Source organism: Neolamprologus brichardi, chromosome 16 (assembly GCF_056152115.1).
Source record: "Neolamprologus brichardi isolate AB-2024 chromosome 16, ASM5615211v1, whole genome shotgun sequence".
Lineage (NCBI taxonomy): Eukaryota > Metazoa > Chordata > Actinopteri > Cichliformes > Cichlidae > Neolamprologus > Neolamprologus brichardi.
Window position 1 is genome coordinate 27,528,241 of NC_142119.1, and position 17,966 is coordinate 27,546,206.

General features: G+C 39.3%; 1 protein-coding gene across 4 annotated transcripts; it reads right to left on the bottom strand.

The window, feature by feature from the left end:
- Window positions 1-17,003, bottom strand: bin1a (bridging integrator 1a). 4 transcript variants are annotated; one of them, XM_087829611.1, is made up of 20 exons: window positions 16,679-17,003; window positions 15,809-15,889; window positions 15,582-15,636; window positions 15,369-15,463; window positions 14,607-14,702; window positions 14,320-14,430; window positions 14,102-14,194; window positions 13,682-13,767; window positions 13,470-13,545; window positions 12,981-13,036; window positions 12,108-12,152; window positions 10,931-11,000; window positions 10,340-10,462; window positions 10,005-10,088; window positions 8,176-8,196; window positions 4,329-4,718; window positions 3,703-3,801; window positions 2,837-2,911; window positions 2,644-2,745; window positions 1-2,551 (listed from the first exon to the last, which is right to left on the bottom strand). In XM_087829611.1, exons 1-20 carry the CDS (start codon window positions 16,763-16,765, stop codon window positions 2,450-2,452), a joined length of 1,947 nt encoding a protein of 648 aa, XP_087685737.1. In that variant the 5' UTR covers window positions 16,766-17,003; the 3' UTR covers window positions 1-2,449. The 4 variants fall into 4 exon arrangements, with proteins under 4 accessions (XP_087685737.1, XP_006788678.2, XP_006788679.2 ...); XM_006788615.3 differs by lacking the exon at window positions 10,005-10,088; XM_006788616.3 differs by lacking the exons at window positions 10,005-10,088; window positions 12,108-12,152.
- Between the last annotated feature and the right edge of the window lie 963 nt (window positions 17,004-17,966).

Below are 17,966 nucleotides of genomic sequence, written 5' to 3' on the forward strand. Positions count from 1 at the left end.
GACAAGTAGCTATTATCTTTAATATTGGTCAGTTAGGTACAGGAAAGTCCTTTGTGTCATACCCCATAGCTCAACATAGGGGAGTGTTACATAAAGACAAATACAGAGCCAGACCCAGGTAAACATGACCAATTTATACAAAAAAGGGAAAAGAAATAGTGATTAATTTGCCTTAATGTGAAGCTGCTGTTATCACGCGTTATAAGGCATTTTAAATATACATGAACGAAAGAAAGAAATGCAGTCCAAAGTGGTTTAAAAATACTGAAAACCATTAGACAATGTCCACTTGTGTCTGGTTGCTTGGAAATTGTCTTTATGTGACAAACCTCCATGTAATTAGCTCTGTTTGGACCACGATACCTAGCAACATTTTGAGGCAAGGCTGATGGGCAACCAGCAGTAATAATCAGGACTGATTTGAAAGAGAATGGCGGAAAAACACACACCGTGACTGCCCACCACCATCTTATAAAGTTTAACAAAATACATAAAAAAATAAAAATAAATACCTTGTTTCAACTGCCTCAAAAGTGACCCAAGTATCACTGTCTTAAATTAAGGGTGTTCACACAACAACACATGGGAAGTCAGCATGCACACAGTAACACACATACAATATGAATGTTTTTATAGAATATGTATCTGTCATCACAGCTTGGTAAAATTACACTTATACACAACAAATGCACAATAACACCTGGAACCGTAATACCAGCCAGTGGAAAAAGGCCCAAATACATTTGAGTTGCCCTTGTCCGGTCAGAAAAACTTCCCCTGGTAGGTTGTGGCGGTGGTATCATCCAATAACAATAGCCTATAGATAAAGGTTTCTGATCTCAAACAACTCATAAACACACACACATACAATCGTACACACGTACATTTCCTCTCAGACTTCTTACATGTTAATAACATCATGAGAATCGCTGTTAATTCAGTGACTGAATGAATGACTGAATGTGAGATAGTTTTAACTACCTACGCGGCTACGTCGAGAGCAGTAAACCTTACAGAAGTACAAAACACTCCATATCATCCTCAGTTGGCAATTCTGTTGACATAGTTACATTAGGCTATATGTAATCATTGCTTGGCAGCATATAAAAATAAAAGAAGTTGCTCTGGTGCATATTCATAATCATCTGCATGTGAGTTAAATAGTCTCTTTGCAAACAGAGGGAACTGTTTTCGGCACATTTATTTATTTATTCAGTTAGTGAGGCTGGCTCAGTTATTATATATTTGATTAGTATAAGGGTGTTGCCATATCTATAAACTATTATACTACCAGTAGCAGTTTCTTGTTTCTGTATTTTGTAGGCTAGCTTTTAGCAAGCCAGGCTAATGCATATTTGAAATCGCTTGATAAGGTAAAAAAAACAAAAAACAAAAAAACAACAGTCAAAAATAATTTATCAATTAGTCATTAATACCATATGAGACTCCCAGACCAGAAATCATAATTATGGATTCCTTGTTTACTTGACTGTTGTCCAGTAATGTAAATCCAGTAATATGTTGATCAGTTAACAACATATATGCATTTATTTGGATTTTAACAACAGGTTCATACTACCTATACCACCACAGAGTCTAAACTAATACAACAACCAAGGGCCAATCTTCTATAAGTAAACAGTTAAAATAGGGATAAAGGACAGGTTTTATCCAATGGAGTTTCTGCCAATGGCATCATATCAGGAGTGTGATCACTAATCTGAGAACTCCAGTCCTAGTTAAAGATCTGCTGCTGGGCTGATGAGGTTTCAGTACCATGTAAGTTCAAAGTTAGAAGGAAAGTGAAGTTGCAAGCTAGGAGTTAGTTCGATTTTTTTCAGTGTTTTAATCTGCTTAGTGACTGTTTCTACTAAAGTGAAGTGTTTTTACCTTTTGCTCAGCCTTACATTCTCTTAACAAATCCATTTTTAGACTGATGTGGGTGTAAGACGCTCTGCTACACCTGACATCATACTAACTACAAATGGTTCTTGATATCTCATTCCCAGTTTAAAACATGTCAGTCGACATCTTTCGCATGATGACGAGTGATCAAAGATAAAAGATTTTAATGCCATTTCAGCTGCAACCATTTCAGGGATCACCATCCTTGCATTTATTCAGTATGAGCTCGAGTCTCCAATCACTTCCTCAAATATCAGGTAATTGCAGAGAAAAACTGCTGAAAGTGAAACCTGTGAAATGGCTACATCTGTAATTTGTAAATGTTGGCAGAAATCCACAGAAATGCCAACATCCACTTTTAGCACAGTGTAGCAGACCTTAGAAATGCATGATTTCATCCAGGGCTGTGACAGCTCTGCTTTTATGGCCAAAGTCCAAGGAAAGATACAGTATCAGGGCAAGAAAGGGAAAATGGGCAAGAGGAAGAGAAACATAAAGAAGGTGCTGGACTGTGGTCCTGTCCTCTTGTAGATAAGAGGCAGCCTCACAGCCTCTGGGTAAAGTTTTCGGGAAATACTCCTTTAGTGCTGTTTTCTTTGTTTTGCTGCCAGTCGTCTTGCTTTACTCCCATCAGCCAGCCTTCATCCTAAGCACACACACATGCAAGCAATCAGATAACAGTGTCAGTGTTTCTGTGGCACAAAAGCACATGAGTACACGTTTGAATTTTGAGTTTACCTGTTCTTCGGGGTTGTCAAAAGTCACTACTAGCACCACATCACCGGCCTTCATCTCCAGTTCATCTGTGTCATTGGCAGCATAATCGTGCATCACTTGGACCTATTGTATATAAATGCTAATGTGAGTTATCGTCGTATAAACAAAATACATTTTACATTTTTAGGTTTTCCCATTTGGTCTCCTGTTTTACCTTGAACAGAAAGCCAGGAGGCATCTCTGCAGATTCTGATGCTACTTCTGTTGATTCTGCTGCTACTGCAGGTGTCTGGACAATAAATACATTTAAAAAATGCTTAATTTATGGATACATTATTTAAATAGTAACATTTCACCTTAAAACACACGTACATGTCCATTAAATCTTATGTTGTTAAAAAGTGAAAAGAAAATGTGATGGCAGAATTTTACTACCTGTCTTTTTTAAACAAAATAACAACCTCATCAGATATATTATTTTGTGACTAATGAGATAGAAGGATGCACTTTGTCTTTTGAATTGTTAAAAGACAAATGTAGTTACCTAAAAAAAAACATTGCCAGGTATATGGTTTACAATGTGCATCACTTTGTCTTTCAACTGGTCCTTTAGGAGTAGAAACAGCCGATCATCTGCTCTGTGTCATCCTATCTCTAGCATCCTCTTCTTTCACACCAACCCTCTGCAGGTCCTCCTTCACAACATCCATGAATATTCTCTGAGGTCTTCCTCTTTTCCTTTCTTGGCAGCTCCATCTCCAAAATTCTTTGATATATCCACTATTTCTCCCCTGAACATGTTCAGCCTTGCCTCTTTTACTTTATTTCCAAACCTCTGAACCTGAACTGTCGCTTTGCTACACTCATTTTTAATCCTGTTCACCCAGTAAAAAATCTTAACATCAGCACTGCCAACTCTATCTTAGCCTCTTGTCATTTTGTTGGTGCCACAATCTCCATAAATACCAGAATAAATATAAAATCCAGAAAAGTAAGGGTCGTTTTTGTTGCATAAAAAAATGCAGCTCTAAGTTAATTATAGCAATCGCGACATATTATAAATTAAACTCTTGCGCTCACCTCCTCTTCCTCCTTTGCTTCTTCTTCCACTACTGGTGCAGCCGGTGCAGCTGGTGCAGTTGGTGTAGCTGGTTCAGCTGCTGCAGCTGCAGAGTCTCCCTGGTAGCAGAGAGAAAGATAAATAACAAGAGAGGTTAAAAGGCGAGACGGATAAAACCTTAAATTAAAGAGGGGCAAAGAATGAAAGAAAGAAGAAACAGACAACACGAGACAAAGACAAGCAGAAAAGCCTAAACAGCAAAGTTTTTGTTATTACAGGCATGCTGCACAGATGCAAGATTAAATACTACTGTACAGTTGCAATAAAGCTTTTGCACAGAATACTATGTGTGTGGATTAGCAGTGACTGGGATTAACTGAGTGTAGAGAAGCAGATGTTGCTATTCTTTTCCTTCCCTCAACAACTTGTTGAGGGAACTTGCCCTCTTTATCACATTTGATGCATCCATGCTTCAGGTCCAGATGCATCCTAAATCTTTCCATGTCAAGATTTCTCCATCTGCCACCTTTTATTCACATGATCTTTTTCTCTCCAGTACCCCATGCTCAAACCTCTTTCTTAAGAGTCGATGCATCCATCATTTTCATCCAGATGCATCTCTATTTTTTTTTCTCTCCTTGGTTACCTGACCCTCTTCATTATCCAACACAGCAGCAGCTGGGGGGGCTTCCTCCTCAACAGCGTCTGCTGGAGCCTCATCTGCAGGTGTTTCATAGTCTGTGGCAGGCACCTCTGCGACTGGTTGGCTTTCCTCATCGCCCCAGCCCTCTTGGGCTTCAGCTACGGTGTCATAATCAACCGGCTGGTTTCCATCATCCCCCCATCCCTCTTGAGCTGCAGCCAAAGGGTCATAGCGAACTGGCTGGGTTCCGTCATCCCCCCAGCCCTCTGTAGCAGCTGTGATGGGATCATAGTGGACAGGCTGCGAACCATCATCCCCCCAGGCCTCTGTAGCAGCAGCCACAGGGTCATAGTGCTGTGTGGTCGCTTCTTCTTGGGCACCACTGTCCTCAGGCTGAAGGGCAAGGGTCAGGTTTCAAGGAGTCAGAGGGCACAAGAGATATTTTACCTTCTGGATATTCTAAGGGCTTCATAAATCAAATGGGATCAAGAAGAATTAAAAATAAGAGAAAGCTGGAGATGTTGTATGACCAGTTTAAGACTAATAATAAAAGTAAAGTATTGTTAATGTAGAAAGGGGTTTGATATTTTTTTAAAGTGTAACTAAATTGATTTAGAAGAGGTACATTTATAAGAAAGAAAGGAGGGAGTTTGAAATGTTTAAATACTAACAGGTCATACAAGTGATTTTGAATGTTTTAGCCCTTAATGTAACAACTATCTTTTAATAAATCTTATACTGGCCATATTGATGTAGCCAAAATACTTTTCTGTTTCCAAAGGATGATCGTTTTCCCTTTGTCTTTAAAGAACACCCTGTAAGCATTTGGAAATTGACCAACTGTTGTATTTTGCAAAGGCAAATGTTTTCTATTCTTTCCCGATAAAAGGTTTTAGTTGCTCATCAGGTCTAGACTGCAGGCAAGCAAGTTTTGCACCTGGACTCATGCTACAAAGCCACGCTGATAGAATCTGTGCAAACAGAGGCTTGGCATTGTCCAGGTGAAATAAGCTAACTGTGTATGACATTGTCTGTCTACCAGCATAAAACCTGCATGTATCATTCAGCATTAATGGTCCCGTACATCAGCGGTCCACAACCTTTTTTGCACCGGTTTAATGTCAGACAATATTTTCACGGACCGGCTTTTAAGGTGTCGTGGATAAATACAACAAAATAAAATGATGCGACCAAGACAAAAACTGTGGTATTTTGTAAATATAATAATAAATTATTATTATTATAATAATAATTGTGTAACTTTATTAGCAGCGTCCTCCTGAAATGCACCAACAACATTGAGAGTAACATCCTCCTCTCTGCCCCTTAAGGCTCTCTGGTCACTATGGTAACACGTAAATATTTATTTCAAAATAAGACACATAACTACAACATGGGAAAAGACCCAGGGAAACCGAGTTAATGATAAAAACCCAGAATTTCACACCCGAGCTTCAACTCTCGCGGTACCAAACGACTAACGGACCGACCCGGGGGTTGGGGACCGCCGCCGTACATGGCATGGAAGTTAACGTGTACTGTACCTGTACTAATGTACCACAATCTGGCTTTTGTTTGTGTGACTATCATGAAAATTGGGGACATGACATGTCACATTGTCCAAAGACTGTTAAGCATTTTTGAAATCTCGGTTAACAGGACGGCAGCACGGTGGCACGGTGGTTAGCACTGTTGCCGCACAGCAAGAAGGTCCTGAGTTCAATTCCACCATCAGGCCGGGGTCTTTCTGTGTGGAGTTTGCATGTTCTCCCCATGTTTGCGTGGGTTCCCTCCGGGTACTCCAGCTTCCTCCCACCGTCCAAAGACATGCAGTTTGTGGGAATAGGTTAATTGGATAATCCACATTGCCACTAGGTGTGAATGTGTGAGTGCGAATGGTTGCCTGTCCCTGTGTGTTGGCCCTGTGACAGACTGGCGACCTGTCCAGGGTGTACCCCGCCTCTCGCCCTATGACAGCTGGGATAGGCTCCAGCGCCCCCCGCGACCCTGAAAAGGATAAGCGGAAGCGAATGGATGGATGGATCACAGGACAGTTTTCTAATTTGCCTTGGTCTTATTTACGTTCACAGTAGAAGGTGGAGAGATTTGTTGATTTTCTTTAGGCTATATGTTGTTTTAAGACTGACAGCAGTTTTCAGAAATGTTCTTGAGCCCTATATGGGCTCTGCATGGCTTGAGAGCCCCAAAAACATGGCCATTCAATATCGTATTTTAGCACAATCTCTTGTGTATAGAGCATGAAGTGTATTTCTTTTAATGACATAATGTGTCACAGAGTTCAAAAAAATATTTATTCTCTTTTTTTGAGAAAATTCTGACAACATTCATATTCTTAAATAGAATAAATAGAATAGAATAGAACAGAATAGAATAGTTCTTTATTGTTATTTTACACTTTTTGGTTTTGGCTTGACTTTTTAAAAATATTCAATCATCATTTGGAAACAGGACTGTACTTAATGTTAAATAAGAGGCTAAAACTCTTGCAAAATGAGAATGGTCTTTTGAAGGGATTTGAACAGCGATAAGTATTATTCTAATTAAAATAATTGGTAATATTTAAAGTTAAAAATAAAGAAATGTATCTTAATTGAGCAGAAACAGGACCATGGGAGATCAGAATATGTCATTACTCACAAGCATTATCATCATAATTACCATAAAGCCCATGAAGATTGATGTGGAAGTACCAACCTTTACAGAAAAGGTTCAGATTAAATCAAAAGACAGATGAGGGTTAAGGAAGGGTGGCAGTAGAAGGCAAAAACATAAAAGCTGTCAGCTTTTTCCCATCAGAAGATAGATGTTGGATCTTCTGTGTGTGGTTAGCAAGCATGGTTTCTAATCCAAGGCTATGTTCAGATGGAGAAAGAGGAAGGAAGCTTTGTAAGAGTAGACATGTCAGTCCTTTCTGAGCCATCACCGCTTTGCCTCAGCCTCAAATATAGCAAAACTCCATGATTGTTGAGACACGTCTCTCTTACAGCGAGAGGGACGAACAAAAACGTAGGTTAATGGTCAAAAGGCCAAGCTACGAAAAAAAGGCTTTGTGAAGTTGCCCAGTAGCTCTTGTTAGTTTACCAGACTCGTTTGTATAACACAATCCACAGCAAGCGTGAGCAACTTCACTAAACTTTGAGAACACAAAAGATCCCTGTGTGTCACATGAACCATGAAAATAACATGTAAAGGCTACATGTTCTATCAGTTTGACATGTGAACATACAGGTACAGCATGTGAGGGGAAACAGAAAGGAAATAAGTCAATTCAGTTGCAAATGATTTCAAACCACAGAAAATATTTTTCACTATTAATATTATGTTTAACTTTTACATTAGAATTTACCATAAAACACTGGGTACATTGGGGCTTTTAAAGGTCAGTGGTGTTTTGAGGAGGCAAAAGAAAAAGAGTGATTTTAATTGTGGACTGCACACAAGACACTAATTATATGGATTCAGTATGTATAACTGTATGAAATGTCAACTTGGAACTGAATTGACTCAAACTCATTCACAAGCTCCATTTGTGCTGTTCAACAATATCTTCAGTGTCTATCAAATCACGCACTGCAGACACAAAGACAATGCACAAACAGATTTGGGACAGACAAATGAAAGAGGTCAGTGTATTGAAAAGCTTGCTAAACAGAAAAGCTGTAATAGAAAAGGCATAATAGGAGCGGGGCTTCTATAATGTATGACTGTTATTAAACTGATGGTTACTAGAAAAAAAATAGAAATAAGTATTGATGAAGATGATGATAATTAGAGTTTTTGCTAATTACTGTTGCACATTTTTTTTTTTGCACGAGTATAGATGGCTTACCCATGAGTCCCAGTTTGCAGGCTGTGGAAAACAAAGGAAGTAATAAATACAAAGAGCAGAATACTTTACAGTGTTGTTGCTTTTGCCTGTTACATTCAATAAAACACGCCCCATGCTCTAGAGCTACAAGCCCATAGCATAAGATCTCCAGCAGAACAACTGTACAAGCACTATGTGGTAAAGTATTAACTGATGTGTGAAGTCTGAAGGGATAGATTTGTTAAATATATTAGTAGATTATTTGATTGTGTTAAAAACTAACAACACTCTCAGACCAATGGATAACAATGTCACTTGGAACAGAGGACAATATTTTAACATTAAGATTTGGCAGCCTGTAAAACTAAGTCATAGAGCATAGCAAGAGCATTAGGGAATCGACAGTTAGGTTACATTTTTTGTAATTTTGCCTCACTATACCAATATAGGCAATATGATTAAAATGAAACATTCAAGACTTTCATTCAGACTGAAGTGTTAACTTTTAGCTTTAACTCAAGCATCTTTAAAAAAAAGCCTTCCGTTAATTGATTATGAATTATAGCCTTGGCATTGTAGGGCCCCCCAACCAGTAACAGCAGATGGCTTCCCCTCCGATCCTGGTTCTGCTTAGATTTCTTCCTGTTAAAAGGGAGTTTTTCTTTCCCACTTTCTCCTTGCCTGCTCATATGGGGTCATCTGATTTTTGGGGTTTTCTCTCTTGTATTGGAGGTTCTTTAACAAACAATATACATACATATAAAGGGATTAAGGAAAATATTAAGATAACCTCATTTTAGGCAATAACTGTTGTGATTTGGGGCCTATACGCATGCACTTGAACAGAATTGAACTAAAGTGAATATTATACTAGTATAATGATTAATTAATATATAGTCAAACTATAACTGCGCTCTATGTACTTCTGCGCACTTCACAAGCGCATTTCTGATAATAATTATCAGTGATTCGTAGCTTTTCACCAGATCAATATTTTTACTGTACTATTAGTTTTGGTTTGCTCATCATGTACTTTTGTGAAAAAATATCTTTTGACATGTTGGATGTTTAACGTTTTCACAAACTAACTGTAACTCTGCTAATTTTAGTTTAATTATACATTATGTGTACTTTAAAACCAAAACAATTAACTGAAATGGGTTAAAAAGCTCTACACACTGGGCTTCAGAGTGGGGAATTTAAAATGTATGGGTTTGTCATTGCAAGCTTCCTGTCTTTCAAGCTATGTAAATCACAAGTGATGGCATGTAGTAACTTTGATCAATACCATGCATAGTATAAGCCAAACAAAAAGAGATAATTTAATTATTTGAAAGAATAAAAGCACCTTCCCAGTAACGTGAGGAACGTTTAAGAAAATTTGTACAGTCTTGGGGACCAAGAAAGAATAGCAAAGCAGGGCTGTAGTCTGCAGCTCATGCCATGAGTGATCCATGGAAAGTGCTAAAGCAGGAAGAAGTGTACACTAGAGGCAGGTGTCTACAGGTCATCATGCCTTCATCTAACTCTTTTTTGGTATTTTGGAAAGAAGCAGAGCAGGCAACACTTCAAACTATGCCAAGCTTACCAAGTGATTTCAATTTCTATTCAGACCTATCAAGCTTATTTCAGCATATTTAAAGTGAACCAACCACACTGGCAATGGCAGATGTTGTTGGCTAATCCTTCATTGGACATCTCATTCTTTAACTCAGTTCGTTTGGAATTAAATATCATGAAATGAACTTAAATTCTGTCTGAATAGAAACTAAAACCTCTTGTGAAGACTGACATATCTTAAAAGAGAGAGGGTCTCTAGGATCTTTATCTTCATGCCGTGAATCATCCACCTGTGTGACCGTGGAGGCTTTGGTTGCTGCACTGAAAGAATCCAGGTCCATGTCCAACAGGCTGCTCACTGCAGGACTGTCAAACTGATAACAACAGGAACAGGAGGGCTCATTGACTAATTGGGCACAACAGTGGGAGGAGGGATAAGGACAGAATTGAAAAGACAGAATAGAATAGAATAGAATAGAATAGAATAGAATAGAATAGAATAGAATAGAATAGAATAGGAGAAATTAGAGGAGGGGCAGATCAGAAGTGGGTGTTCTGACCTGCGCAGAAAAGGGGGAAGCTAAAGGGGTTTTTCACAGTTCATCGACAGCAGCTGCTCACTGACCTCTGTAGGGGAGGTGACGTTGATATCAGGAGTAGCTGCAGCATCAAAAAGGTTGATGATATTCTCTGTTTTTAGCTCTTTAGATGGTGTCACCTTGGGTGGAGGAGGCACTGCTGGTCTGAGCTAGAATATAGAAAAAAGGCAGTAATTAATTCCTTCAACTAGACAAATCAATTGGACTTTGATGTTATGAATGCAAAATTCATATTATGCAGTTTAATTTTGTCGGAATGTGCAAATTACATTTTGTATTCCTTTGTTTTGAAGTACATGCCAGATGGATCAACATAAATAAGTTCTACAATAGTCTCACAAAAACTTTATGTGTGTTTACATATATGATAATAGCCTAAACTGGGGTTCTATTGCCAATCACAATTTCATTAAAAACAAATGAACAAATGAAAAAAAATGTTTTGAAAAAACAAAAAAACAAATAAACCACTTACACAACATTAGCCCAAAATCCACAGGTGTGGCAACCCTATGTGTAAGTGATGATGGCTCCCCAGAAACTAAAACACTAAATGATCCTCTGTGTATTCTGAACAAAGAGAAAACATCGGTGTGTGCGTGACACTGTTTGTCTACCTTGGATGGGGATTTGGGGATCGGGGGTGGTCCTCCTGGCCTGAGAGTGTGGTTAGATGCCTCTTTACCGCTGAGTAAACAAGATAGAGAGAAAGAGGGAGAAGAAAAGAAAACAAATTACAGAGAACGCAATGAAGACGGCAAACGATATGAGATAAAAGCGCCGAGGTTAAAGAAGCAGCTAAATGCTAAAACACAAGATTGTAAGAAGGGTTACAAGACATGCACTGCAAGATTTCAAGCTGAAAGTGTTACAAAAGCTGTCATGCAAGAAAAGTGAGTCCCCTTTCATGGTTTCAAGCCCTCTCCTCTCATGCAAGCAGGCTTTGTTTGTGCCTCCAGTAAATCGTCACAAGCGAGCAGTGATAGAGGCAACTCCTGTTACAGAGAAGATGCTCTAAAGTGGATAAAAGCTGCTCCAGAGCTGCAGATATTAAAAAAACGTTGACATATACCTGTAACTTAAAGCTGCAACAGGTGATTTTGTACACTGGCTGTTTTAGATCGCAGTGAGAGGTACGTTTTGAAATGTCAAGCACATCAAGGAATTTAGTGTTTAGGATTCAGGGAAAGACAACAATTCTGGAGCTCCAGAACTCCAGGGTCCCCCCTAAGATCCAGGCTTATTTTGTGTCAGCATCTCTGAATACATATGCTGAGTCATATTACCACAGACAGAAGCTGCAGCTCCACTGATCTGTGTTCACTTATGGATCCTACAAGGACAATGTATGTTTATATATCTACAATTTAGTCATTTTAATCTTCTCTAATCTATTTTGGTCCATCGTTTTTATGATGGACCTTTCAGATTTCAGTTCCCTGGTTTTCACTTGACTTGAAAACATTGAACACCACTGACTAACGCAGGACCGACTGAAAATTCGCCTTCTACCTTACGGTGAAAGACAGCATAACTGTTGCTAACAGTGACAGTCTTGCGTGGCGCAGCATATAAGACACACAGGTCTGCTCAGCTCTATCTGCAGCTCTGAGCACGAAACTTTCCGATCCAAAAGTACTTCTTTGAAATCACTTGCACAAATCAAGCATCCAGTCCTCTGAAAACTCCCAAGTCTGCAGACTGACTAACATACACGCTAGCTCAACAGACAGGTGAGTTGGACAGACAGACAACAGTTGTTTCATCATTGTTACCCCAGCTGCTTCCAGTTACCTCCTATTTGCTCCTGATGATGAGGCACCGCAGATACCTGTCTTGCTGAAAGGGGGGGGGTGGGGGATTCAGGGGTAGCTCTAAGTTAATGTATGCCATTTTGTTCATCCATTGCTGTTTTTGATATGCGGTGTAATAATCTAAAAGATTCACAGTGATAGATTATTGCACCACTTCAGACATGCATCACAAATTAGTGATGCAATAGAGAGCTCAGCCTTCAACATAAATCAGTTAGGATCATACATTTCTCTAAAATATTTATCCCTTACAAGCACTCATAGAAACTTCTTCTATTTGCTGTTAACGCTAATCATCAATAAATGAGTTATTTTTGGAACCTGCAGGATTTACAAATTAAAATAAAACTCTGCTCATAAACAGTGTGGACAAAAAAAGATGTATAAATAACCTCCCCACTTCATTTATGCATCAAAAACAATGGTTTTGCGCTCTTCCTAAGGTAAACTAGTTTATGAGGCTCAGCATTCTGAAATCACTGTCAGAACTTTTTATACAAGCAGCTGTTTCAGGTAATCTGAAATGTTTCCAGTACCTCAGGTGTGTGAAACCCAATTTTATCAAAAATAAAATTTGATTAAAATTAGTGCTGTCAGCATTAATCTCGTTAAAATGACGTTAACGCCATAACTGCATTAACGCGGCAAATCTCCGTTAGCGAGTTAGTTATGGCGTTAACGTCATTTAAACGAGATTAACGCAGACGGCACTAATTAAAATAGAAAAATAAAATGATATCTATTTAATTCCACGGATCCCTCCCAAATCTTAACCTCTTATGTAAAAAGAATATGAAACAAGCATTTTCCAAGTACCTGGGAGAATTTAAATGACGGCTCATTGCTCACTAACCTAGTTGTGTCTGTTTCCTCCAGTTTCTCCAGGATGTCATACATATCCTGATCCAACTGTAGAGACAGAAAGATGGTGTGTAAGATAAACATTTTTATATCACCTATTTATTTATTTAATTAATATTAAATTTCCTCCTGCCACCTTCTTTCATTTATATTTTACACTGCAAAGGCACCCTCCTAATAGGTATTGTTATCCATGTATTGTAAAGTGTGTTTGCTACAGTTTGTTTCCATCGTCGGATCCAAACAAATTACTTAGAAACTTTTCTCTTTCAAGGGAAAAAAGAGAAATACATTAATACAGACTTTGCACTAGGTGATAAACAAGGAAGGTTCGATTCGATTTTATATTTAGCTGCAGGCCCTGCTGACATAGTCGATGGCCTTGTCTGGCCTGAACTGTTATCCGATATACTGCATCCATTTCTCTCGTCTAATCTTTATCTTAATCCCTCACTGCAAGAGGCTTATAGAAGACTCCTACCCGACTCATTTCTTTGTGAAACTTCTCCTCAAAACCAGCCAAACTCTGGAAGGTGCTGACATAAAACCCAACACGACTAGAAAGGGCAGAGAAGAGACAGAGACAGCACTGACTGCATTAACAGCTTGACTTCATTTAATATGCCTATAAGTGCAGAAGAAAGTGAAATGCACTGATCCATTTAGGAAAAATCAAAAACACATATTCACTACCTGTTCCAAAGTGATGGCAACTCTTCTTGCAAGTCAGCATTAATCTCCTCAAACACCTTCTGGGCCCTTTCCAGCTCCTCCTCAGCCTGAAATTAATGAATTAGAGTATGTTTGCAAGTGTGTTAGATGTTCTGGTAATGAATTAAATACATTGTGTATGTCTGGGTGTGTGTGTGTGTGTGTATGCACAACATCTCTTCCACCACTGATTGTGCTTAATATGATTTGTTCTTTTTGATGTTCTCATTTTCAATTTGCCCTCATTAGACTATCAACAGAGAGGACAGACAAACACAGGGATCATCTCTAGAAAGGCTTCCTGAAACTAGCTCATACTGACGTCTTTGTTATGGTAACATATATTTTGCTGCTGGGTTACCAGAAAACTCCTTACAATTGTAGAATAAGGTAAATATGTACCTGGCTCCTGGAAAGACTGCTTTGGGCAACGTTGTGTGCAGACAGGATACCCTGAGCCCATCCTGGAGTGGCCCTTTCCAACAAGGATGAGGGCTACAAAACAAACATTTTTTTTTTTACATGTTGAGTCACCTGAATAATGAACTGAAAAACAAAATAATTGTTGAATTTTGCATCTGAGTGATTACAAACACCGCTCTGCAGCGCATTTGTTTTACCTTAGTAATTTTAATGCCCCCGTCCTTTTTCTTGGTTTTGTGTGTCACGGCATAGTTATGCCTGGCACTGTCGTAATCTACCAGCTTCCTGTCCCTTTTAGCTATACGAGTCTGAATAAAAAGAAAAAAAAATGTATTATTCACTGTCTTCATTTATATCGAAATGCTCAGTATTCATACAATATGCTTTCCAGCAAGGTCACAATATATAAAAGAGACGCTCACTGCCACTGGATTAACATTTAAGACCAACGATTTTTTGTTGAGGTCACAACCTCTTAACTTACCTTAATATCAGGGAACTGGCCCAGGTAAGTATCCATGGAGATGAGAGCATGATCAACCAGCTTCTGGTGGTAATCAGTCCAAAGCACATCACAATCCTGCAAGATGAAGGAATGTACAGAAGCAGGCACAAGACAGACTGTTTAACATTATACGAGACAAATCTCCTGCAGAGCACATTTTATATTGGAGTAGCATGCAATGTGAATATATTTCTCCATTACTTTGTAACTTGTTCCAGGAGCTCTGTCGCATCATTTTGACTTGTGGTCCTCACCAAGGCAAAAGCCTTTTAGCTAATTGCAATGACTTCTTGCTATTTGTGGCTAATCAAAAATGACCTCAAGAATACAATTAGAGGACATTTTAAGGATCTCTGCAACATTTTTCACCAGACGTGGTTTTACAACATTCAGCGTAATATAAAGTCTGCAGCAGTACAGTTTTTCCTGCTATGGGACTATAATTGCTTGCAGACATAGACAGCCTGGATATTTCAGAAGAGCGGTTATTCTATTATTTTCTAATCAGCTTGGAGGACTCGTGTAGTTGAAACCATTTATAACACAACATCCTTACGTTTACCTCATGACGACCAGACTTGTAACACTCAGCACTAAGTGGGCACGCATACTCGAAGGCAAGAAAAGTATAACCCGTGTATCACACAACTTTCAGGATGTCTAAGCGCACACATCCTGTACACACATATAACCTACTCACTTAATATGGCTTTTAAAGAAATAGTAAAAAGTGTTTCTCACCTCCACAATGGAGTCCACTTCATTCTTGCCGTACCAGTCTTGCTCATACATGTCAGCTAGACATGCCTGAAGGTTCTTAGAGGACTCATGCATGGCTAAGGACAAACATACATCCTCTACATTAGCTTTTATTAGTGTGTATTCATACGCCAATAAAAGTGTGTTTCTGTGTGTTTGTGTCTCTGGATTGACTTGTGTGTTCGTGCGTGTCACCTTTCACAGCCTCGAGGTATGCTCTTAAATCCCTCTGGAGTTTGCTGCCTTCAGTCTGAGGATGACACACTAAATATGAGCCTCATCAAAAAACGGCAATCATGTATTATATGCTGCGGATTCAGACTCAATGCAGGCTACAGTTTATCCTATTTTAGGCCATACTATTGTTGATATCTAGAAAATGTTTAATTATGACTCCATGAGTCACTGAACTGCACTCTTACATATTGTTTGTTGAAGTTGATTACTCCCTCTTCAAAAGCGACATCTTTGGTCTCGTCTGCTTTGCCAAGTTTCTGCAGAACCTGTCACACAAATAATGATTGAAAACATCAGACTGTACAACTGATTCCCAGCAGCTTTCTGTTTTGCCATCAAAAATCAATAATATTTCTCTGCATTTGGTTAGAAACATGAAGTGACGATGTAAAACAGAAACATACACACACATGGCAAGTCTTTTTTTTTTATATTTGCCATATTGATGGGACATATAGCCAAAATCTCTATACACAGTCTAATTTCCCCCTTCGGTAACATTCACACAGACATAGTATGCATGTAGGGAGGCACCCGTATCTGCTTTCTGTCTATCTTTAGCCTTACAGCAGGCTTTATAATACCTTTAACTGGACAAATAGCGCCCCCTCCCAAATATTGAGCGCAAAGTGCAGGTGTTTAAAAGCGTAGTCTGTGGCCTCCTCTACCACCTATAGTCCACATATTGCAGCATGGTTGTTTAATAATGGCCTCGGAACGTATGAGATGATGCCCCTTACTGAGTAGCATCACTCATCTGCCAGTTTAGATTGGAGCCTTCAAATACCAGACACATCAGGCTAGATCATGAGCGGGCCTACACCAGATCTGACTGCAGTACGTGTCCGCTGTGTGACAGTCAGTGTTTTAAAGCAGGGGAGCAGCCTATTTCAAGTGAACAGCCTCTTCCTTAAATACAGCAACCTCCACGCTTATTTGATGATGTCGTGATGCGACACTGCGCCTCTGTGGAGGATGCGGCATTACTGCTTCGTGGCGTGAGGGCCGGAGATATAAATTTACCACACAGCAACGCGTAAGGGAGACGCGCTTACCTTTTCTTGCGCTCTGGTTAGTTTTTTCTGCACGTTACTGGCCACTTTCCCTGCAGTGAGCCCCTTCCCCAAATTCAGCTCAGCCATCTTGTAGCGTAGATCAGTCTTTGGATGCGGGAGGGAAGGGAATAAAAGCAATAACGATCGGAGGGACCGCTACGGTTACTGTTGAGGCAAATGCATCAATGTCCAGTTGAGAAACAACTGGGACAGGTGTAGTTGTTTGAGGTTATGATGTACCTGTGGGAAAATATGTGTGCAGAAAGCTAGCTTGTAGTCTCTAATATTGCACTGCTGTGTGTGCGCGTCCCTGACAGGAGAGGAGGAGGAGGAGGATGCTGTGAGAGATGATCTTAAAGGCACAGATGCTGCGCGTCCACGCGGGGACATTTTAAAACATCATTAGACAATAAAATAACCGCCGACACAATGTGAAGAAAAATGACGTGTTTTTGAAGTGACAGCCAGAAAGGTTCTTTTGCAAACGTTTTTAATTTCATTTCTATCTGCAATTTGACTTTTTAAATACCTGACCCGAAGTCAGGTCTTGAGATCATCAATGTCTTCGCTTTGCGAGAATTAAACATTCAGCAGAACTTTCATAACTTCGATAACTGGCGATAAACAAGAGGGCTACCTTTGAGCATGCGCGGTTTTATTAACGCGTCAAAACTCGTCCGTCCAGCTCCGCTAATATATCGTTACGTAATAGGTAACGTGAGAGGCTGGTTTTACTAAGGAGCAGCTGTGCGTAAACTGACCCGACGAGTAAACATTTGTAACTCACTACTATAATCATTCATTTAAAGATTATTCTTGTTAATATTTTTAATGATGTGTTTGGTTTCAAATGGAATGGATCCAAAATATAGAGCAGAAGTATTTATATGTCTCAGTTTAAAACGCAACTACAAGGATCTTCTCTACGCACATTTACGGATGATTAAACGAAGTTAATCCCAAATCAATATCATCTGACAATAACGCAAACAACCGTGGACTACATCAGGTTTTATCTGGTTCAGATGCGTGGCTCCTGTCTCCCACACGATGATGATTTCTCTCCAGGAGGGGGCACCATCAGCACGCTACATACATCCAAATAAGACCACTAGAAGCAAGTTGTTTCACGCTAAGCTGTCTGATTTTGACAAAAGGCTGCTAAAATCAAGGCAAAGGCCTGATACTGTGTAAATTTAGCCACTTTCACGAAGACGGGCAACTCAAAATATTATTCTTGGTATATTTAGAATAATCCGAGAATAGTACGAGTTGGCAAACTTTATAA

Bases quoted from the DNA above. Each gene is read 5' to 3' on its own strand.
- bin1a (XM_087829611.1), bottom strand. From the start codon at position 16,765: ATGGCTGAGCTGAATTTGGGGAAGGGGCTCACTGCAGGGAAAGTGGCC. The intron at 15,890-16,678 runs GTAAGCGCGTCT...TTTGTGTGACAG, and splicing joins TAACCAGAGCGCAAGAAAAG to GTTCTGCAGAAACTTGGCAA. The intron at 14,195-14,319 runs GTAAAACAAATG...TTTGTTTTGTAG, and splicing joins GGGGCATTAAAATTACTAAG to CCCTCATCCTTGTTGGAAAG.